This window comes from Ictalurus punctatus, chromosome 7, assembly GCF_001660625.3.
Source record: "Ictalurus punctatus breed USDA103 chromosome 7, Coco_2.0, whole genome shotgun sequence".
Taxonomy (NCBI): domain Eukaryota; kingdom Metazoa; phylum Chordata; class Actinopteri; order Siluriformes; family Ictaluridae; genus Ictalurus; species Ictalurus punctatus.
In genome coordinates this window covers 17861735-17884651 of record NC_030422.2, presented here as the reverse complement: position 1 = coordinate 17884651, position 22917 = coordinate 17861735, and the positions used below count along the sequence as shown (strand labels likewise).

General features: G+C 38.8%; 3 protein-coding genes across 6 annotated transcripts; all 3 read left to right on the top strand.

Moving 5' to 3' along the window:
• Nucleotides 1–596: 596 nt before the first annotated feature.
• On the top strand, nucleotides 597–10045 carry naa40 (N-alpha-acetyltransferase 40, NatD catalytic subunit). Of its 3 annotated transcripts, XR_008396679.1 has the most exons (9): nucleotides 597–1053; nucleotides 3711–3806; nucleotides 3909–3961; nucleotides 5205–5300; nucleotides 5686–5844; nucleotides 6052–6135; nucleotides 7144–7223; nucleotides 7896–7973; nucleotides 8199–8269. XR_008396679.1 is itself a non-coding variant. In XM_017472679.3 (8 exons), exons 1-8 carry the CDS (start codon nucleotides 1048–1050, stop codon nucleotides 8341–8343), a joined length of 717 nt encoding a protein of 238 aa, XP_017328168.1. In that variant the 5' UTR covers nucleotides 601–1047; the 3' UTR covers nucleotides 8344–10045. The 3 variants fall into 3 exon arrangements, 2 of the variants coding, with proteins under 2 accessions (XP_017328168.1, XP_053537338.1); XM_017472679.3 differs by lacking the exon at nucleotides 7144–7223 and having other exon boundaries at nucleotides 601–1053; nucleotides 8199–10045; XM_053681363.1 differs by lacking the exons at nucleotides 597–1053; nucleotides 7144–7223 and adding an exon at nucleotides 1081–1570 and having other exon boundaries at nucleotides 8199–10045.
• A 1051-nt stretch (nucleotides 10046–11096) lies between these two features.
• b3gat3 (beta-1,3-glucuronyltransferase 3 (glucuronosyltransferase I)) lies at nucleotides 11097–15085 on the top strand. 2 transcript variants are annotated; one of them, XM_017473191.3, is made up of 6 exons: nucleotides 11097–11304; nucleotides 11464–11662; nucleotides 11782–11950; nucleotides 12056–12407; nucleotides 14109–14399; nucleotides 14513–15085. In XM_017473191.3, the coding sequence occupies exons 2-6, from the start codon at nucleotides 11581–11583 to the stop codon at nucleotides 14609–14611; spliced, it is 993 nt and encodes a 330-aa protein (XP_017328680.1). In that variant the 5' UTR covers nucleotides 11097–11304; nucleotides 11464–11580; the 3' UTR covers nucleotides 14612–15085. The 2 variants fall into 2 exon arrangements, with proteins under 2 accessions (XP_017328680.1, XP_017328679.1); XM_017473190.3 differs by having other exon boundaries at nucleotides 11097–11662.
• Nucleotides 15086–17317: 2232 nt separating this feature from the next.
• sb:cb1058 (uncharacterized protein LOC394209 homolog) lies at nucleotides 17318–20254 on the top strand. Its single transcript, XM_017471084.3, has 3 exons — nucleotides 17318–17473; nucleotides 18541–19200; nucleotides 19469–20254. The coding sequence occupies exons 2-3, from the start codon at nucleotides 18580–18582 to the stop codon at nucleotides 19613–19615; spliced, it is 768 nt and encodes a 255-aa protein (XP_017326573.1). The 5' UTR covers nucleotides 17318–17473; nucleotides 18541–18579; the 3' UTR covers nucleotides 19616–20254.
• Nucleotides 20255–22917: the final 2663 nt, after the last annotated feature.

Below are 22917 nucleotides of genomic sequence, written 5' to 3'. Positions count from 1 at the left end.
TTTTTGAACAAAAAATCAAAAGGTTAAACAATAAACAATTTTTCACAGCCTTCTTTGCTCATATTTACCAAGGGTGCGAATATTATTGGAGGGCACTGAATATGTCCCATTATTAAAGATCTAGGAATGAAAAATGGAAATGCTGAATAAATTGTCACAGTACACAAACTTTATTGAATAACATCTGTTTTGTTTTGTTGCCATCTTGTGCCGCTTTTAGGACTTCCTGTTCCTCATTTAACTCCATTATTATCCATAACATAACTTATCTGAAAACATTACATCCCCATTAAAATGTTTAATGCTAATTTACTACTTTAACCTTTAGACAAAAAAAAACACGCCTGTTTATTTATTAAAACAGACGTATTTGTCTCTTGTACACATCTCCACGATAATATTCATCTGGAGGACTGGATACTTTCCCACCTGTACTTACAGAATGCATGATGGTTCAATATTCAACGACTCAGCGTTGAATATGTAATGCACTAAAGAGGGTGTACCGGTCATGAGCGCATACCCTACGGAGTGCACATATATACGGAGCGCGGATCTATGTCGGATTGAACCGATGTCGTCATTTCCCTTAGAACTGTTGCTTGTGGACGAGAGGACATAGAGAAAGAGAACGAACGAGAGAGGGAGGAGGGAGAGAGGAGTGAAGGAAGGAAGGAAGGAAGGAAAGGAGTGAGTGAGTTAGTGAGTGAAGGAAGGAAGGAAGGAAGGAAAGAGTAGAACATAGCTGTAGATGTAATTAGCTGTCGGCCGTGCTGTTTGGCGCCAAGCTGCCGGACAGATAAAAGCGGGATAATAAACCTAGCATGCGAGCTAATCTCGATTATTTCTGTCCCGCTGCTATGTTAAGTTAGCCGAGGCAGCTAACGCGTAGTTGTTGTACAGTAGACTAGCGTGCTCGCTCATTAGCGTGGTATTATTTCGGTGCATCAAACGGTAGCTGCCCGAGGACGCTGGTTTCTAGCTTCCTAATATATATATTCGTTAATATATTAACAGTCTTCGAGGTGAGCGGTTAAGAGCTACAAAATGGGGGTGAGTTTGTCTTTCATTGCTCACACTATAGCTTTATGATGGGGTTCACGTCGCTGGTGTTAACTGCGGGCGGCAGTTTGAACAAAGACTCGCTGCTGAATCCTGATCTCTCCAAACCCGAGCCAGTGTGATGGCTGAGCAGCTCTGTTAGCTCACATTTAGTCTTATATAACTCTCCCCAGCGTCTGTGGACCCCCTAGTGTTGTGTGGTGATAACATTAGAGTAGGTTTCATTCTGATTTCTGATGGTTGAACATGCTGAGATGGAAACTAAACCCAGTCCAGTTGTGAGGCATGTGTTAGTTGAGTGTGGGGTTGAACATGACTGTGTGTGAGAGTGAGTGATTGAATGAGTGCAGGGTAGAATAGGAAAGTGCTGTACTTGCACTGGTGTGTGTTCTCTATTGTGCACTCAGTCTCTGCAGGAATGCTGTGTTAGCGAACATGTGGCATGGCAGGAGGAAACACAAGCCCGACATGTGGCCTATAACACCAGCTCAACCACTGACTCTGATCTGTATGAACACCTACACATCAGCATGTAGTTATTTATAACTGATTCCAGTCAGCTTCTGGTACTGTTTTATTTTAAACGGGTCTCCAGTTCATGCGCTTGTTTCCTGCTTTGAAAAAAAAATACTGATCTTTAATCATTACTGAAATGTTCTTCAGTACACGCTCAATCCCAGATCCTACATTTCCTCCCTCTTTTTTTTTTTTATTTTTGAATTTTTAAAAAAAATTATTATAATTTTTTAAAAATACAATGATAATATAATATCAGCTCCCAGTATTGTACAGTACTGTTTCCATGGGTAACCCACGTACCTGTAGTGTGTCCACCGCACATCACAGCGTCATACTTGTTCACAGCATAAAATACATCACATGAGGTCTGAGACCAATCCAGGTTTCCAAGCCAGTATCAGATAAATTTTATTTATTATTCCCCCACCCCCAATATATATCCCCCTAATATCTCCAGATCTTTAATGCCTGTGCTTTTTCAGCATCGATACGAAATGTGTTTTAAATGTTCACTTAAAGTGGAAGCGCACAAAATGTTTTTTGTTTTTTTTTAAAAATAATAATAATTTATTGATGTGTTTGGCTCATTTTCTCCGAACATGAAAGGTGAAATATCACTTGATACCAACTGTTTTTTTTTTTTTTTTTTTTTTTTTTTGTCTTTGTTTACTTGCTTTTTTGCTTATTTTTACAAAAAATAAACATACAGGTGAATTCCCTCTGTTACATTACTTCCATGACCTAGCTGTCTCGGCTGCTCAAAGTCAACATGGACTGTGAACAGTAAATCGGGTGCTGAATACACATGGGTTAAAAGTCCTGATGTCCTAGCCAGACATATATCTCCCAGCTTCATCCCCATCCTCAGGATGAACTGAATCTGGGTGTATAAGTAGGGTAAAGTGCATGTCACCTTGACACTGCATCCTTTTTTCCCCTCCGCTTACAGCAGGACTTGGTTCTCCTATATTTAATCTGCAGTTTAGTGGATTTCCTTTCTTTGAATGCTTGTCTTAGTCCCTTAATAACATATATTCCCATGAGATATATTAAAAAAAAAAAAACTCTACTTTTTTTGCATTAACATCAGAGCTGTGGGAGTTTTAGAGGGTGAACATGTGTATTTAATCGTATGACCCGAGGAGGAACGTGTTGTTCCCAGCAGATCCTTTAAATAGTCGCCTCACTGTAAAACTGCGTACATGTAGGACAGATTTACAATGCGAAATTAAAAATATTTGACAAAGGCCATCATAAACATTTTATTAGATTTACAGTGCATTCATTTTTAGGCTTCTGGTGTAGTTTTTTTTGTTTATTAAAAAAAAATGCCATTTGTTATATCACACTCACTTTGGATAACATAGGGTCACATGTGAGAATGGGATACATGTTAAACTGAGGCCAGCGTTAACTACCTGCAACCGACATGCAGGTACGCTGATATCTGGGGAAATGACAATTCAACCAAAAGTGGCTATAGAGCAGCAAATATGCTCACTGGTGAAAACTTGTGTCTTCTGTTTACTTTAATGCTGAATATTGTTTTAAAACTGTTTTTAAAACACACTTTGATGATGTACATTCACATCTGCAGTATACCGTTTAGATTTGTATTTCTTTCTCTAAAATACACATATGAACGTTCACATGAGCTGGTTTAAAGTGTCTTTATAATCTGTGCTTCACTGGAAATTAGGTCTTGTATTACATTTGAAGTAGTGTTGCACAGACTCTTAAGATTACTTTTAGCTTGAGGATACCTACAGATACTGATATTCCAACATCCCTTTCAAACTTCTGATTTTTTAAAAAGTAAATAAGCTCATTGGCTCCCAACCCTGCTCCTGGTGTACCACTGCTCTGTGCATTTCAGTGTTTTATTTTTAGCTGCTGTAACACACCTACCCTGATTCAGAAAGGGCCAGAGAAAATACACAGGTCAGGTGTACACTGAATTAGCTGATCGATGTAGTAATCAGGTGTGCTGGGTATCAGGGATCCACAGGATTTGCTGTGCCTCCATATTCCAAAACGACTGACAGGAAAGGTAGGACACTGTTTAGATGACCGAGTTCATCCGGGATTGATGTTTGATGGTACTTGTCTCTCTGTGTTGCTGTCTACAGAGAAAGTCAAATAGAGCGAAGGAGAAGAAGCAGAGGAGGCTTGAAGAAAGGGCTGCTATGGATGCCGTGTGTGCTAAAGTGGTTGCAGCCAATAAGGTACAGCGTCTTTTTTTACATCCTGCAATTGGAAGTGTTTAAACCTCTTATTTATAGTTGGAATTTTTGTCATTTTGATCGTCGCATCTGTCGTCTCTGCAGCTTGAAGACCCTCTGTCGGCTTTTCCAGTGTTCAAAAAGTACGACAGAAACGGGTACGTGGTGTCACTTTTCCACGAGTTAGAACTTGCTGATGGCCTTTTGCTGCTGATAAGGTGTTGGTGTCTAAGCTGAAACCGTTCCATGCTAGTACTCAGCCAGCAAAACAATGCTGCTGGTTTGAAACCAAGAACAAGTGATGTCATTTTAATGAAAATAACGTCATGTTTTGTGATCATAAAAACTATGATGCTTATCAGTTGTGGTCGAAATTTTAGACTCCAGTACTATCCATCGTCTTCTAGAAGAGAATACGTTCCTTTTTTTTAATCGTGTTTTCTCTCAAGTTTTCTTCCTGATGTCATCTCAGGGTGTTCTCCCTTGCCACAGTCACCTCTGGCTTGCTCATTAGGAATCTAAATATAAATCTGCATCTGGATTTCTCTAAAGCTGCTCTGTGCCGATAATGCACTGTTGAGTACACTAGACAAATAAAATTGAACCGAGGTGAAATGAATTACATACTACTGCAGATTAGTAAGTAGTATGTCCTGTTGCAAAATGGTGATCTTATCAAAGCTATTATTAATAGTTATGTGCTACTGTATAAATTACAAATACCTGCAAATCTCATCAGGCCAATTATTTCTGCTAGTTAAGTCCTCATATCACAGGTGTATGGCTTATTACCGAAATTCAGTCTACCTGTGTGTGTGTGTGTGTGTTTTCTTTTTTTTTTTTTTGAGATTTAGATAATTAAGTGCCTGAACTCATGGTTCTCTGTTTCTGAAAACGTCTGTCTGTTGTATCTGTGAGTAAAGTTGTGCAACTCGTCAGTAGTTTTTACTATAACTGTAACAAGTATCCTTTGGTTATAACTGTTAATTTTCCTAAACACGTTCAATCATTTTCATAGTTTATTTTTCAATACTTTATTGAAATAATAGCACACTTTATTTTATTTATTTAAAAAAAAAAATCCTTTTAGCAGGATAAAAAAGTAGCTCATGCACTTATTGGGGAAATTGTCTGACTCTGTTTCAGTACTGTGTAGAAGCTGAAGGATTTTTATTTCACATCATCTGAAGTCCCCTATCACTGTTATTTTTTTACACTGCACAATGATAAACTCCCACTTGTGTTTACATAATTGTTTGGCACTTAAATGGGTGACCACACAGGCTGCTTCTTAAGAAGCTTCACCAGTATCCTGACTCACTGGCTCCAGCATTGGCCCTGTGTCTCTGGAAAAAGTGTATGAAATTGCTGCTGTTTTTCTTTCTTACTTTTGTATCTCAGGTTAAATCTGGAGATTGAGTGTAAGCGGGTGACTGCTCTGTCTTCCATCACTGTGGAGTGGGCTTATGAGCTGACCAGAGCGAACGTACAGACACTGTAGGTATTAAGCACACAGATTTTTTTTTTTTTTTTCCTGTTTTTCATTAGGTGATGTATTATGTAACTGATATCATGAATGGTCTGTGAGTAGATTGAGGTATTGTAGGACTAAACACATTATTTTATTGAGGCAGGTCTGTGCGAGAGCTGCATTCACACCGTTAGTGCTTGTCTTTATATATCACTTGCATTTAAGAGATTAACACTGTTAATGTGACTACGGAGGATCTTAATGTGATTCACAGATTTATAGTCATAATATTCATGATCACCATTTCAGCAGTCACTGTGGAGCCACATAATGGCCGCTAGTGGATTAAAGCAGGTTTTACAAATGTGCACAGTTCTTTGTGTTAACGGTCCTTGCTTTCCTGGTTCATAGATATGAACAGAGCGAGTGGGGATGGAAGGAGAGGGAGAAAAGGGAGGAGATGAAGGATGAGAGAGCATGGTATCTCTTGGCCCGTGATGCTGAATCTGCCCCTGTCGCTTTCTCTCATTTCCGATTCGATGTTGAATGTGGTGACGAGGTGTTATATTGGTAAGGTCTGTTATTTTCTGTATGGCCATATGTATCATGTAGACTTTAAGTAATTATTGGCAGCCAGCTTCAGTTCTTTAACTCAGTTGTAACTCATGGTTGAATGTCATGTTATTCTTGCATGTTCACCCGTTAGACATTGTGTGTGAAAATGTAAACGTAGCAGAAAGCTGTTGATGAACTAACCCCTTTAAACTTTTTCTTCAGTTATGAACTCCAGTTGGAGAGCAAGGTCAGGCGGAAAGGTCTGGGAAAGTTTCTTGTCCAGATCCTGCAGCTCATCGCCAACAGGTACAAATTCCAGATGTGTTATGCTACAGTAGAGGAGTGTGATTAGGGTACTTCAGCACTCCATATGCAGCAAATACACACACAGGCAAAGGAAGCACAGCCCTGAGATACAGTGACATTTGGGAAAGCATGTAATTCTGTCATGGACTGCAGTTTTGTAGAGTAATATTTCTGAGACCAGAACGCATCAGGTTTTTTCAAATTTTATTTATTTTTTGCAGCACTACACCTTTGGCTCAGTTTGCGCTTTCTGGATCAGTTTAGCAGTTCGCATCTACAAAAAAAATGTTCTCTGGAATACACACCATTTAGGGTTCACTTCCTGCAGTTGGGCTGATTCAGGGGTGAATCGCTTTCTCATTGTAATCAAACCACTCTAGCGATCACATGGAATGGATCTGAGACCACCTTTCTCAGACTCTGTGTGTGTGGTGAAAACACACCAGGGTAGGCTTGTGCAATATAATAGTTTTATCATCCATACACTGTTTTTAAACACAATATCCAGTCAGGTTTACTCTGAACATATTGCGTAGGCGCTCTACATTTTACATCGGCATACGCTAATCCGAGTTATCACTCAAAACTAGCCAAAAGAGCAGCTCCCCCCTAATAATACTGAAGACGAGCCATCGGCATGTGAATCTGGAACGATTTGCACAGGTGTTTTGAACCGATATTAACAGATACTGCCTGGAAGCCCTGCCCCCTCCCCCATTACATGCTTTCGACTGAAGTCGCAGTGCACCTTGCTTTCTGTCATGGTAAAGGGAGAATGTTCCACTTTTTGACGTAAAAATTAAATAGGCCTACAATGACATGTCAGATGTAACACTTTACAAATAATGTGAATGGTGATTGTAATTGGAAAGTGAATACGTTGGGTTGTTTTTTTTTGTTTTGTTTTGTTTTTTTGCCTTTTTTTTTTTTTTTTTTTTTTTTTTTTTGTTCCTTTTTTTGTTCCTTTTTTTTGCCTTTTTTTTTTTGGACCGGCGCTGGTCACTGCAGATGCATTCAAACACCAAGAAGCAGCAGAATTACAAAGAAAATGTCGGCTGTGTGGATGTTGGACAACCAGTTTGTACAAGGTTTATATTAAAAATGTACTGTTATGTATTTTCTCTTCCGACTGCACAGTTAGTAACAATGTAACAACCTTCCTTACTCTCCTTGAACCAGAAATCATAATTTCTTATTTTTTTATAGGCCATAGTTTCCGGACAATTAAGTTGTTTATCGGGATTTTTGTCAAAGGGAAAATGGAGAGTGAGGAAAAAAATCGGTATTCAAACGGATTAAATGTTGCGTATGTGAAAACAGCCTTTAGAAAGCCTTTGAGGGGCAGTTGAACTAATTTCATAAAATGTTTTCTTCATCGGATTCCTTTCGTCTCAGCCTACACCTTGATAAACGCTTAAGATCTGCTATTAGTTGCAAGTGATGGTTTCTAATGGAAATAAGTAAAGGGCATCCGTTGATCTGCCATGTAAAATGTTATGCGTTAGACGAAAATCCTAAGTAGAGAGCTAATGGGTGACGTTTTGAGACACATTTTCCATTATCTAAAGTCCTACTGCGAACTGGGCTACTCAGGAATAATAATGAATCATGCATCATGAGTCAGTGATGTGATCTACTGCTGTCAGGGTTTCTGTATAATTAATACGACATCACCCCTCTTTGAGTCATTCTGCTTAAGATTGAATTGAATTCTCATGCTGCTGTTTGACTTCCTGTTTCTCTCTCTCTCTTTGTTTCAGTACACAGATGAAAAAGGTCATGTTGACAGTTTTCAAACACAACCATGGAGCCTACCAGTTTTTTCGGGAGGCCTTACAGTAAGTTCAAACTCTTTTGCTTGCCTTAATGTTTGTGTCTTCAGCTTGAGTCATCTGTATGTATGGAACTGTCCATTCACTTACAGTCCTCTGAAATAGTGGGCAGTGTGTAAAGAGCACTATAATAGGTGTGCAGGTAGAGAAATTGTCTGTTTCTAATATTGTGGAAGAACTCGACATCTGTTTCAGTGTGATTTAACATGATTACTGTGCTTTCCGCCTCAGGTTTGAGATTGACGAAACCTCGCCCAGCATGTCTGGTTGCTGTGGAGACGAATACTCGTACGAGATTTTGAGTCGACGGACAAAATATGGCGAGGTGTCGGGTCACGCGCATGCTGGCAGCCACTGTGGAGGCTGCTGCCATTAGGTGCTGATCCTGCTGTTCTGTTACACAAACACTCCTCATACGAACCTCCTGTCAACAATCATGTTTGCCCTACGTTACCCCCACGTTACAGCCCCTTAAGCCTAGTTCAGTCACGCAGTGTAGCCAGAAAGAACAAGAAACGAACATGAGCCAGTCAGAGTGCCCCTGATATGTTCATCTTTCAGTAACTGGTATTTAACAGAGTGTTTAGAGTGAGAGATCTTGCAGTAGGTTACAGTTCATAAGTGACCCGTATAACAGGAATCACCGTAAATAATGTGAAAAATGGTTTGGCTAGCTAATTTCTTGAGTGTTTAGTCATGTGTAACGATGAGTGTGAAGTAAGTGACTGGAAATTTGTAATGAAAGTGCAAAGTGCATTATCCTTCTGTTACAAGTTTCATGCACAGAATGGTTTTGTGTTGTACACATCCAAATTATGTCATGATATTAGGGATTGCAGGATATTTAAAGCTTTATTTACACGATGTTTGGGTTTAAATATCATGAAAGGGTGTCCTATCACGAAGTATTTTGAGTTTGGATAAGACCAGTTAGTGATTTCGCAAGCTTTCGCTATCTTCTACCTCTGTGTTGGGTGGTTTGTTTTTTTAGTTAGTTTTCCCTGACTTAATTTGAAAGAGTTACTCTGTAGGCTTTATAGTTAAGAATGAGAAGCCATGTGGCTTTAGAGGTAAATGGTGCTCTTAATGACAGTGTAAAGGCGAAGCATTTTAAAGCTAAAGCTGTGAAGCGGTGACTGAACTAGGCCTTAGATTAATCTCCCATCTATGAAGGTCCTTCTTTTGCTTACTATTTTTAACTTAATAGCAGCCCATGACTTGATGGAAAAATAAGTATATTCCCTCTCCAGCTTCTTGAATTTTTTGAATAACAGAGATGGCAGTAATGGCCATGTGACAGCTCTGTGTAGTATGTGAACTTTTTCTCTCACCTCAGGAACCAGCATGGTGAGTAGTACATCTACACATCCAATGATAATCATCACAACAAACATCAAGGCTGGACTTGATGCGTTTAGCCTACAATTTTTTCTCTCTCTCTCTCTCTCTCTCTCTCTCTCTCTCTCTCTCTCTCTCTCTCTCTCTCTCAAGCTGCTGATCATTATAGTGAGTTCAGGGGCATGGCACACTGGCTGTTACTGCCATTTTCTCTCTATTGCTCTGTCAGGGTACTTGTACATACATTTTAACAAAATGCAAGGGGCTTACTTAAGTGTTGTATTTCTTTAAGTAACTGAATACAGTGAATGGCTTTGTATTCTTTATAATTACTCAAACTGGTCAGTCTCAGGTCATTCAACTAAGTAAAACCTATATCAAATATTTTATAACAGCTATCCCTGTCAAATTGATGAAGGGGCTGATGCTTATTGCAACACACCCTTAGTGTAGAAATGTAATGTCCTTTTTTTTTTTAAAAGTATCACAGCCTTCTTTTATCATCTCAAAACATGAGGTTTTTTTCCTTTTCTTAACTGTATATAATCTGTTTGCCATTTTCATTTTATTTGCCTTCACAAAGGTCTTTGGGGAGAAATTACATTGAGACAATTTAAAAGTGATATGTTTGATAAATGAGTATTCCTGTCTCATGCTTTGTTGTTGATGCAGAAAGGGAAGTTATTTCAGCTTTTGGTGTTTTTATTTGTATGCAACAAATAAACTTGTTTGACTCAAAATGACTTTGTTTGCTTTGTTTATATTGTGCTGAAAATGAGTGGTAACGTATGATACCCTTTTTACCAGTGAAATAAAAACAAACAAACCAAAAGAAATCCCCAGAGATCCCCAGACACAGCACAATATTTCATTAACATACCTTAACTGAAATAAAATAAAATAGTTAATAGTAATAATGATGGTATAATGTATGTGAGGAAATATTTCATAATATTTATTGGAGCCATTAGAGATTTTTATTCCTTAATGTTCCACCCATATGACAAAACCCATCCAGTGATACTGTTGGAATGTTCATGTAAATCTGTTTAGATTATATTAACAGTATTTTGTTAATTTTATTGATTGTCAGATTTTACATTATTTATACTGGGTCTCTAAATACTCTTTAAAAGATTAGATTAAAACCAAGTGGCCAATCAATTAAGGTTATTACTGGACTTCTACTAACCATAACGATGACAGCTTTAGTAGTCATATGTCACTCATTAGTAGTTGTTAGTGATCAAAGCAGGAATTACTTTTTTATTTATTTATTATTTAAATATATATAAACAAAACCATTGTAGATGCTCTGGCGCCATTTATTTATAGACTCAGTTATGGGTCTACAGTTCCAAACATTTGCATGAACTTAGGACAAAAAGGCCATGTTTATTTACAGAAACAAGAGGTTTGTGTGTTAGGTTTTAGGATTGTTCCTTAATAATTACTTTTTAAAATAGTCAAATAGGAATATGATAAAATATTAATAGTGGGAAATAAACATATCAGGTCAAAGGCTTGCATTTCCCCTTTTGAATGTGATTTAAAGATTCTCTTCTGTCTGTCTCTCTCTTTCTCTCTCTCGACAATTTTAACAGCCTCTCAATCCTCTCTGACCAGTTATATTTCACTTCCTGTAGCCCCCGTCTCCCAAATTCTTTTCTGACATGTCTCTTATAATTTCCTCCCTTTTTTCCTACACTGTGGAAAGCTATTATTAATTTCTCTTGAAGTCTCCACTGACTAAATGGAAACGGAACTACAACCACCCGGAACTTGTTCACGAGAACGCAATGAATGTTGCACCGCAGCGGAAACTGCTGGAGCTGTTTGAAATGGATTTTAATACAATGGGCGTTTGTTCTTGGATGCGGAAGCTTCATCGCTGATTTTATACATAAACGATTATGTCGCTCAGGTGAATTAAATAGACATCGTAAAGCCCTTCTGCTGACTTGACCGGACCGGACCGGACTGATGACCTCCGTTGTAGGTTAGGAGAAGCGCCTGTTTAATGGCAGGAGTATGTCAGCAACCCAGTAACGATGATTCGTTAGCAACTAGCTCACTGGCTTTAATGCACATTTGCTGCGTTGGAAAAATATTTCTGTTCTCATGTCAGACCCCTGCTGCTCATCATGCTTTGTTTTAGGCTGCTGTCAATAAGCTGGTTACATTCAAAAGAAAGACTTGTGTGTCCTGGGTTATAAGGTGAAGTTCACAGCAGTTTCACCCATTCTGTTTCTGCTCTCACCTCTATACATTGAGAATGAAGCTCAAACTGAAGACTGTGTTCCTGCTGTACTTTATGGTCTCCCTCCTCGGCCTCATCTATGCTCTAATGCAGCTAGGTAAGATTGGTGTATCTTAATTCTCCTGTCTGAAACTCCAGTTAATGATTTATCAATACCACTTACTTAAAAATAATCCTCGGACCTTGTTTTTGTTTTTGTCCTCGCCCACCCCCCAGGACAGCGCTGTGACTGCAGGGAACATGACTTGCCTAAGGACCGAACCATCTCTCAATTGAGAGGGGAGTTACATAAGTTGCAAGAACGAATAAAAAAATCAGAGGCATCAAAAGCCTCCAGGCAATCTAGTTTGCCAACAATCTATGTAATAACACCTACCTATGCAAGGTCTGCATTTCGTATGCACAATTTTGAGATCAATCTTGTATGACGAAATATTCTGAAAGAGTAATACTAAGTTTCATTCCCAAACAAACTCTTTTCCTCCTCTAGACTGGTGCAGAAGGCCGAGCTCACACGCTTGCTCCACACTTTTCTGCATGTACCCCAGCTCCACTGGGTCGTGGTGGAGGACTCTCCCAGTCCAACACAGCTAGTGAGAAACTTTCTGGCTGTGTCCGGACTGACCTACACTCACCTACACATGCTGACGCCTAAAGACCGGAAACTACAGGAAGGTGACCCTCACTGGCTGAAGCCTCGTGGGGCTGAGCAGAGGAACGAGGGTTTGCGCTGGCTCAGGGAGAAGGCTGCTGCTGCTGGGGGGAAAGGGTTAGGCTTCGAGAGTGCTGTAATCTACTTTGCTGATGATGACAACACCTATAGCCTGCAGCTCTTTGAGGAGGTGAGCAACTTCAGCCAATATTTAAAAAAAAAAAAAAAAAAACCCCGGAAAGGTGGTTCGTTAACGTGTTTAGTGTTAAATCGTTAAACAATAATTATAAAATGTATCAGAAGAAATACAAATTTGTTAGACGTACAACGTCATCCTTTAATAATTTGTAAATCAGACATGGCAGATCCAGAGCTGTGGAACTTATTTCGTGACATCACATTTGCATTCATTTACTTTTTCAGCATTTGGCTGATGTTCTTTATCATCTTTAGAAAAAAAAAAAAACATCCTCATGGTAGTGCAAATAGCATGTTAGAGAGATGTTATTACAAAAAGTTAGTACAGTAACAAAATGTGGAACCCAATGGGGATGCCTCTACTGCAAACAGGTCTTGGCCTTCTTGTTACTAATTTGAATGCCTGAAATACCCTTTAAATATATTTCAAACAGGAAGGAAGCTATCGAAGAATATTGAAGCTATTGTCTTCTTATTAAAGAAGGTGACAAAGTTATCAGCATTTAAGGAGGAGGTAGAGGGGTAAGAAGTAATGAAAAAATTTTATGGAGCTTGCGTGGATCAAATGCAGGTGCTTCCAGCTTTCTTTTGTAAAAGGATCTCTTGCCAGCAGTCTCAAAGCAGAACTTTGGCGTAAGAGTAATCCATGTGACTCCAATGGTTTAATCTCAACTTTATGAAGCGATATGAATCCTTTGTGTGTGCAAAAAAACCTAAAATTAAATCGTTATTTACAAAATATCTTCACCTCCACATAAATCTCTGATGCGTGTTGACGAGAGAACCACGACCATGTTGTGTTGACACGAGCGGACAAAAAATGCAAGTCGTCTATGTTGAAATCTGCAGACATTGTTACTAAGATTGTGTTGTGTGGCTCAGTTTGTGTACAGCTGTAAACAGTGCTGCGCTGTCCTGTTGTATCACAAGAGTGGAACACTCTGTAACAAAGATGTCTTGCGTTTTTTTGTCCGCTCTCGTGTCAACACAACATGGTCATGGTTCTCTCGTGAACACGCGTGGGAGATCTATGTGGAGGTGAAGATTTTTTGTGAATAAAGACTTTATTTTATTTTATTCGCACACACAAAGCGTTCATATCGCTTTATAAAATTGGGAGTAAACCACTGGAGTCACATGGATTACTTTTACAATGCTTTTTTTGGAGCTTGAAAGTTTTCGTTACTGGACTGTAAACAGAGGGACAGAAATCTCCCAAGTTTCATAAAAAATGTCTTCACTTGTGTTCCGAAGATGAACGAAAGCGTTACGGGTTTGGAACGACATGAGGGTGAGTAATTGATGACAGAATTTCCATTTTTGGGTGAATTATCCCTTTAATCCTCTCTAATTGTTGCATAGTATGTCTGAAACCAAGAAACAGGGCCAAAAGATTTTCTTGTTCTTGAAGATAGAGGGCAGAGGAGTTCAGTGGATGAAGAAAGTAACAAGAAGAAAGTATTGATGGACCATTAAGTCACAAGCTTATCACATATTGAGCTTATACCTAACACTCTCCCCCAAAACTGTTTCCCCCCCAAAGACGCTCTAAAATATCTAAAAAATATATATATATATTGTTTCCTTTATTGCAGGGGTCTCTGAATAGCACTTTGACTTCAGTGTTTAGCTTTTTTTTTCTTTTCTTCTCTTTCTCGCTATTGTTTTCCTTACCCCTGTCTGTCTGTCTCAGATGCGTTACACTAAGAAAGTCTCTGTTTGGCCGGTGGGTCTGGTGGGGGCTATGAAGTTTGAGCGGCCTGTGGTGGAGAATGGGAAGGTCGTTCGTTTCCACACCGGATGGCGACCAAACCGTCCCTTCCCCATTGACATGGCTGGCTTTGCTGTCTCCCTGAACCTGGTGTTGGCCAATCCTGAGGCTTGGTTTGATGGCAATGCTGAGATGGGCTTCCTGGAAAGCAGCTTCCTCCAGAACATGGTTACCATGGAGGAGCTGGAGCCCAAAGCTGACATGTGCACTAAGGTTGATTTTCACTGCATAATCGCAGCTGTAAATCTGTGGACTGCATATTAGTAATTGGTATATGTGTAATATGTGTTGTAATGTTCTAAATGTGTGTTGTTTTGCTGTATCAGGTGCTGGTGTGGCACACGCGTACTGAAAAGCCGAAGATGAAAAGAGAGGAGGCTCTTATAAAGCAGGGGTTAGGATCAGATCCAAATGTGGAGGTGTAAGCTCCAAGAACACCCTGGTACATCCCAGTTACAAAAACACATCCTGCTGTAGCGTTAACCTGAGAACGTTCTTCTTTCTTTAAGTATATTTAAGTATGGGAGGTCTGTGTACTCTTTTCCAGGAATCATGACACTGTATTAACTTTTTGGTTATCATGTATTTGGGTGCATGAATGAATGCTGTTTTCTATTTATATATTTATTTATCATTCATGGTATTATGTAGAACACATGTACATGTTCAGTGTTTCTGCCTCATGCCTGTAAATGTTTGTCTTGTACAATAACATATTATTGCTATGATCAGGGAAGCCATTAATCAGGAGTTCTAGGGTGAGGAGGATGCCAAGGGGCCATAGTTACCAGTGTAGCCAAGGGGTTCAATGAGACCCTAGGGAACCAGAATCACCAAAAATTGTACTAGCTATGTACATCTTGATCTAAATGAGTTAAAATAAAAGACATTTTACACAAGCTTCCTAGTTTTATTCCAACCTTGGAATGTGTGTACATAGAAGCTATGGTGTAGAACAGCAACCAACCTCAGGCACAAGATAATTGGAATAACTGGAATTGTACATCATGTCAGTGTCATCATTATCTTAATGTTGCTGTGTACAGTTCTGCACTCATTGGTTATTTTTTTTCAGCTAAACCTATCATACAGTTGCACTTTGTAGGTATATAGTTAATGACTGTTGTTATGCACAACATGTCAGACCCCACTACTCCTTACAACAGTGGAAATGGACCACTGAGCAGATATTGAGGTGGCAAACCATTCTCTGTATGCCAACTTTTGGAAAAAACATGTTGTCTGGTCTTATCCCAATCTTCAACTGTCCAGTTTGGGTGAGTCTGTGCCTACTGTAGCCTCAGATTCATGTTTTTGGCTGACAGCAGTGGAAAATGGTGGTGTCTGCTGCTTGTGTAGCCCATGTGCCTCAATGTTTGATGTGTTTTGTTCTCTGAGATGCTTTTCTGCTAACCACGGTTGTAAAGTGTGGTTGTTTATGCGTGAGTTATCATAGCCTTCCTGTCAGCTTGAACCGTTCTTCTTCACTCTGACCTCTCTCATCAGCAAGGTTTTTCCACCTGCAGGACTGCTGTTCACTGCGTGTCTTTTAATTCTGTTGTGCACCATTGTCTGCAAACTCTTCAGACTGTTGTGTGTGAAAAGCCCAGGAGATCACCAGTTTCTGAAATACTCAATTTTGATGTTCATTGTAAACATTACCTGATCTCCTGACCTGGAGCTGCATTTTTTTATGATTGTCTGATTAAATAACTGCACGAATAAGCAGGTCTTCCTATTAAAGCACAAATGTAAGTTCATTAATATTGTAAGGAATGCGCTGCCCATAGAAGAAATGGTCAAGATTAGATGAAACTTTTTCCCTCTTTAAGGTTGGGTCTTTTTAAACATTACAGCTTTACTGCTTAGAGTGATCACACCATTCACAACGGCATATTTGTTAACAAACAAGAACCTAAAGTTTGTTTCCACTTTGACAGAAATATCCATCTATTAGTTGAATACACTATGACCTTGCATGGTGTGGTTGTGCTCATGTTTGATGAGTATAGTCATGTTGCTAGGTGAGTAATCGCTCCGTTGTCTAAAGAAGACGCCGTCAGCACACACCCCTCTTAAAGACTCCTAACCACATCCCATCCAAATCTGATGCTGTCCTCACATTACCATACACAGGCACCGACACGCACAGCTGCAAAACAGCTGCTGCCGTGGCTCTCGTGTACTGTGTGATGAAGTTCAAAGTGCCTGAGGTTCCTTACCTGAGGCTCAAAGTGAGCGGTGGGATAAGCTGACTCAAAACTTCTGAAATCCTGTCACGTGAGATTACTCATGCGTAAACTCTTAAAGGAACATTATCAGGGATTGACCTGTTGCTGCCTTTCAAGTCTTTATTTGTTAAACGACACACCTAGTGTTTCCAGGGATATAACGCATTCCTTTACTACTCCCACTCTTGGGTATTAATTAAAGTTGACAATGTTTAGATGTATGGAGTTCAGGGTGTGTAGAGGCACACTACTTTCCCCAATTTTAATTCAAAATCTCTTTTCCATGGCACTGATAAAATAATAAATCCCATGAAACACTATCTTTCCTTAGTGAAACTGCGTGATACGTGGGCAGACATGTGGCTGTGTGTTTTGTGTTGCATTTACTAAAATAGCTGTCTATTTTGCTTTGCTCCATGAGTTAACATAAATGGCGGTGCAGTAAATAAGCTTTTGTGGTCGAAACCTTGATTGTTGCAATGTGTTCCCACCCAAAACCTGCCACCATTCCAAATACTACACATCAATGAAAGCCATGGCTTCTCTGTATGTAGCAGAAGAAGAGTGTTAACATTCACCGTCAGGAAAAGGTACATTTGTTTTCCCTAGGGTACAATGTGATATATCCTTAAACACACTACAATGGTCTTTAAAGTCCAAAGGACCAAAGTACTAATGGGCTTTAAGGTCCACTTATGTTCCTTAATGATGATCCTCTACAGAATTTACCCACTAAGGGGAAGGGGGGGTACCTCAGTCATAACTCCAGTTTATTCTAAGTGTTCACACTGCTCATATGGTGTTCTGTAATTATTCCTATAGGGAAGGTACTCCATGCTCAGTGTACCTAATGTGTATCTAGTGATAAGCCTTGATAATAATTATCAAGAGCGAGGCCCATGGAGAATGTGAGTTAGAGAACCTGATTGAGTTTGTTTTAGTGACGACAGGTTTAGGCAGAGTCTGTGACGTGAGTGTGTGTATGAGGTGAGCTAAGGGAGTACTGAGCAAGCACACACACACACACACAGCCAATCCCTGAGAGAGCACCAGCAGGTAAGCTACTCACCTCTCATTGTCTGACATTCTTGAAACAAATCATGTGTTTTACTAAGGTAGGAAATGCACATAAAGAGCCACTTGTATATTGTATGTGTTTATTACTTATTCATTTTAATTGTATACTATTATATGTATTAATATTAATCCCTAATTTCTCCATCTGGGGATTAATAAAGTATTATCTTATCTTAATTAATGAAAGGAATATCCACTACCTCTGTAGTGTATGTGTGATTAACACAGACAACTTCAGTGTTTCGCTGTGCTCAGGAATAGGAAGATTAGAAAGACTGTTAATGGAATCAAAGTCTAAGAGAAGTTGTTGAGTTTGGTCAATATTTGTTTAACCGTTACACTAAGCAATAGCTCTGACTATTCCATAAAATGTCCTACAAAATCATGTTTCACATCAATGTCAAATGGCTAACCAACAGATTCCTGTAGACTTTGTTCATAAGTGAGTTTTGAGCAAAGTTCCTTTCTCAGTACAGGGAAATGTGTCAAAATGATTGTCTATGGTGTTTACACATATAATACAGATGAGATGAATAAACATTGGGTTGAACAACACTGGTGTATTCCTATAAGACATGACATATCTGCAGCATACATATATAAATTAAATGAACATAGGATGTGCTATAACTGCCTTCACAATAGACATTAATATGGACATGTAATATTACCAGATCTGTTCAGAGTACTGTGTGATGGTAGGTTTTTGTCAGACACACACTCACATCTTGGCATGAGTCAAAGTTCCAGCATGACTAGACAGAGTCAAAGTCAAAGTCAGGCTGGAACGTCTCTTATCTATCAGGATATTATATCACACAGATACATCAGACACACACGCAGGCACTGAACTTTGAACAGTGTCATGTTGATGAGGTGATCTGCACAAGAGATATATAATAAGTACCTACCAATAGCCTTCAGCGCATTCTAAACATCTTTGGTATCAGGCTGAGCGCTTCTACCAAACTATTTACCAATTCGAGGTCATAGAAAAAACAGAACATTGTTTTAATATCTCACTTCCTGTCTACGTCTTCCCTCAGTATACAGATAAGTGATAACCTCAATTATTTGGAAAAATCATGACGATCGGCAAAAGCTCCAAAAAGCAAAAGGCTCCTCGGTCTCCTCCTTTCCTAGACCGGGCCAGTGGATTCTATGGACGTTTAGATGAAATAGAAACGGAGTCCAAGACAGAAACGCATTTCACAGAGAAACAACCAGCGTCTAAGCCTGTGGCAGGAGAAATTAACAGCAGAGAGTTGCCAGATGATCAGGAGCACTGTGTGTACGATTTCAGCGAGGGCATGATGGAGGACGATGGGACCACCCTATTGAAGAGGAAGCCGAGCCGACTGAGCCGGCATTGGAGCAGGAAAAGCTCCAGGAGGACCAAATCTGATAAATCGTCCCTGGAGATGCACATTCAACACACTGAGACTGAGGTGGCTCCTTCTATTAACCCGAGATTGGATGTGCACTTAGAAACTCAGCCTGAAACATTATCAGGCAGCAGAGCTCCAGAACCCATGCTAATCTACTTCTCTGTAAGAGAGGAAGATGATGATCAGAAGCTCATTCCTGAAGGAAAGGAGAGACAAAGGGGGATGAAGGAAAACAGGAGAGAAGGAGCGGTGGAGGGGAAACCAGAAGTAGAGAACATGAAGGTCGTTAAAAGGAGTTCTCTTAGGAATTATCACAAGGTGAGATACCACAAGGTTATGACATAAGAGATCAAACTTAATCTCATGCCACAGATTCCTGTTATAATATGACCTGTTTATGGTTAGTTAAAGGATTACTCAGGGAGATTTTTGGAAGATATTTCTATCACACTATATTTGAAATAACAACTTACATTTAATATAGTATAATAGTAGTAAATTTGAATGTTTAGGTTTTTTTTTTTTTTTTGCCAAACCTTCATATCAGTAGTTCATGAGTGAGCCTGAACACCGATTTATTTTTCAGGTTTTGGATAAAGCACTAAGACGAGGATGGGAGACCTTTGTTGCTAACTTGTACAGTGTGACCCTCTCTCCTGTTTCCTCCTCTGTGTCCTCACCAAGCAAGACTGAAATGGACAGGAAGGCTGCTTTGGCAGATTTTAGATGCTGATTTAATTTAAATATAAATTATCAATTTCAGTTGTTAATTGCTTTAAAATGTGTTTGGTAATCACGATGTAGTAATTGTTATTACATGTATTTTTTATAAGCTGTATTTATATTTGATTTATCTCCACAAGAATCACCTTTCTTAGTTAGTTTGTTTGTTTATGTTACTACAGTATCTAACATGGATCTTGTTTAAGGACGGTTTGTGTTCTATAACCTGAGAAAGCAAGATTCATATCCGGAAAATGCCTGAGGTTGTAGTTTTGGTTCTGACTTGGGTGCAGGACACGATGAATTATGTTACTGCTCAATAAGCTTTTGTCCGACAGAACAAGAACGATCTCCCAAAACATAATGGAATCATTTTAGGATTTGTTATGATTGTTGTGAAACTGATTGAGCTGAGAACAGTATTACGGAGGCAGAGCTCATTGATGTCATTTGTCTTTGCTAGTGGGCCATGACCCTGGGACTAAAACTCCAACACTGGGAGCTCATATCTTCCTGGCTTTGAAGTCCATGACTGAGCCAGCTGAGTTGTTTTTATTGATCATAATCCATTCATAAGAATTAATGACCTTATATGATCGGGACTACAGAGAAATAAATAAATAAATAAAAATACATTTTATTGTAAAAACCTTGTCCAGGTTATTTTCCTGAGCAGCACATTCACGCTTTCAAGTGGATAGTTGTAAATTTTTTTTTTTTTTAAACATTTTTTTTTATTATTTAAATGATTTCAACATCTCTTAAGTTGAATAAGAATGCCAAAACTCTAGATCTCTTTTCTTTTAACATGTATCCCTGAGAGACCTGGATACTTTCAGTACTTTTTGTGCTATTTTGCATGGCTGCCTGTTTTTAATTTCTTCTTTGCTTCATGTTTCTTCTTCTGCTTATGGCTTATGTGGATTTTCCCTTGGCTTTCCATGTCATTTAGATATTAATAATCCTAGCTGAGGAAATAGGTGAGAACACAATACAATATGCCTGCAAATGCAATGTCACTCAAACATACTTGAAACAGAACAGCACTTTGACGGAATAAACACAATTCTTCAGGAAATCACATTATGAATTTATCTGGCATAATGGAAAAATTGCTGTATTTGGCAGCACAGTACATCACCCATCAGCGTGATCACACAAACACATTCATATATAAATACATCTATAAATAAAATCATAACAATAATCATAATCACAAATATACTATGTGGCCAAAACTATATGGACACCCAATCATTACACCCATATGAGGGTGGGTCTCCAAACTGTTGCCAGAAAGTTGGAAGCACACGATTGTATACATAGTCACTGTACACTGTAGCATTACTATTTTCCTTCACTGGAACTAAGAGGCCTAAACATGTTCCAGCATGATAATGCCCCTGTGTAGACAGTGAGGTTCACAAAGACATGGGGTGCTTCTCAATACTCAAAGTGATGCTTCCTCGCTCCTCTGTCCTCCAGCTCGTGACCTGGGAATTGATAAATATCAACCATCTTGAGGAGGCGAGGAAGCTTCCAGAGGAGCTAGGAGCGAGGATACACAGGTGTATACTATACGGAAGTGTTTCTGTCAAAAAAAACCTGACGCCCCTCCACCTTTACATCTTCCACAATCTCAAACAAAAAGTCCTTTGATGGTGTGATGGAATTTTTGTGAAATATAATTAAATAATAATATGTTTATAATGAGTATTGTAAATAATTGATGGTCGATCGATTTCCGGGTCACGTGCTGGAGGACGGAGGAGTGAGGAAAATCAGTCTGAGAAATGAGAAGCGCCCATGATGTCGATGTTTGTTCAGGTGTGCGGCAACGCAGTTTAAACAACTTCTTCGTCTTCTTCGGCAGGTGGGGCATAGGTGTATTGCGCACTACCGCCACCTAGTGATGGAGATGGGACGTGTCGCCATGGACATACAGCTGATCTGTAATCACGCGCATGCGTTAACATGTTATGGCGCTAGAAACTCAATCATCCGCGCATGCGCAAACAGCACCACGTGTTAGGATCTTCAGTAAGTTTGAAACATAAAAAACCCCTGCAATATGCACCATGCATAAACTTTTATAATGAAAAAATCACGTTTATTATGAAAAGGCATGGAGTATAGCCAGATAGAGTATGGTGGTCTCCAATCGTTTTATTTTAGTCCTGGTCTATGGCATAATTTTATTTTGAATAACCAAATTAAAAAAAAGAAAGAAAGAAATCTGTATTAGTTGTATTAGTTTTTCAGCATTGTAATGTAAAAGGACACGTGCACACACACACACACACACACACACACACACACACACACATATATATATATATATATATATATATATATATATATATATATATATATATATATATATATATATATATATAATGTAACCTCAGCAAAAATGAAATGTCCCCTTTTCAGGAGAAAAATGGCCATTTTGTAAAATCCAAATAAGCTCTACAGATCTTTTTTGGAAAGGGTTTAATCAATGTTTTTCATGCTTGTTCAATGAACCATAAACAATTATTGCACATATACCTGTGTTCTTAAGACACTAACAGTTTACAGGTGCTAGGGAATTAAGGTCACAGGTACAATAACTTAGGACACTAAAAGAGACCTTTCTACTGAAGAACACATTTGAGTTATTCCATCTCAACTGGTCTAGTGCAGGTTTCTAGAACAATTTTAATTTTCCTAAAACAATTTGAGTGATTACCTCGAGGTATTGGCATTGCAAAATCACCAGTTTTTTTTTATTTTTTTAATCTTGGTTTAACTACAACGGACATCTTTGTGTTGTGGCAAACAAAATTTGGTTATATGGCTGTTTACAGAAACCTCAATATCGTGGCTCAGGATGGTTCTAGATCCTTGGAACAAAAGTTGATCTCTAGAACACATTACAAGGTACACAGACATATATAAACATTTAGCACATTCATGTTCCTTACACTGAGAACTTAAGTCCAAATGTAACGCTCGAGATTGCTCACAGTTCCACTTTTAATGTAAATACCAAGTTGACAAAGTTTTATTGAAGAAAAAAGTGCTTGGACTAAGAAGACTATTATTATTATTAATAATATTTATTTGTATTCAAATTGATGACTTCTGAGCTTTGGAAATATAAATGTATTTGTCAAGTCATAAATAACTTTAAATTTGGACTTGTGGCTGAATCGCCAACGACTTCCTTTTCCTTATGAAAAGCCGCTTTTCTACTGAAATTACCCTGAACAATGAATCCCAGGAACATTTTTCAAAGAACCATTTGTCCTACAAGTGTACTGCAGGAAT

What these genes read in the sequence shown, in the direction of transcription:
- naa40 (XM_017472679.3), top strand. An exon ending in GGTGACGAGGTGTTATATTG is followed by an intron (nt 5,845 to 6,051) that starts GTAAGGTCTGTT and finishes CTTTTTCTTCAG; the next exon opens with TTATGAACTCCAGTTGGAGA. An exon ending in CTGCAGCTCATCGCCAACAG is followed by an intron (nt 6,136 to 7,895) that starts GTACAAATTCCA and finishes TCTTTGTTTCAG; the next exon opens with TACACAGATGAAAAAGGTCA.
- b3gat3 (XM_017473191.3), top strand. Translation starts at nt 11,581, where the DNA reads ATGAAGCTCAAACTGAAGACTGTGTTCCTGCTGTACTTTATGGTCTCC. An exon ending in GCCTGCAGCTCTTTGAGGAG is followed by an intron (nt 12,408 to 14,108) that starts GTGAGCAACTTC and finishes TGTCTGTCTCAG; the next exon opens with ATGCGTTACACTAAGAAAGT. An exon ending in AAGCTGACATGTGCACTAAG is followed by an intron (nt 14,400 to 14,512) that starts GTTGATTTTCAC and finishes TTGCTGTATCAG; the next exon opens with GTGCTGGTGTGGCACACGCG.
- sb:cb1058 (XM_017471084.3), top strand. Translation starts at nt 18,580, where the DNA reads ATGACGATCGGCAAAAGCTCCAAAAAGCAAAAGGCTCCTCGGTCTCCT. An exon ending in CTCTTAGGAATTATCACAAG is followed by an intron (nt 19,201 to 19,468) that starts GTGAGATACCAC and finishes TTTATTTTTCAG; the next exon opens with GTTTTGGATAAAGCACTAAG.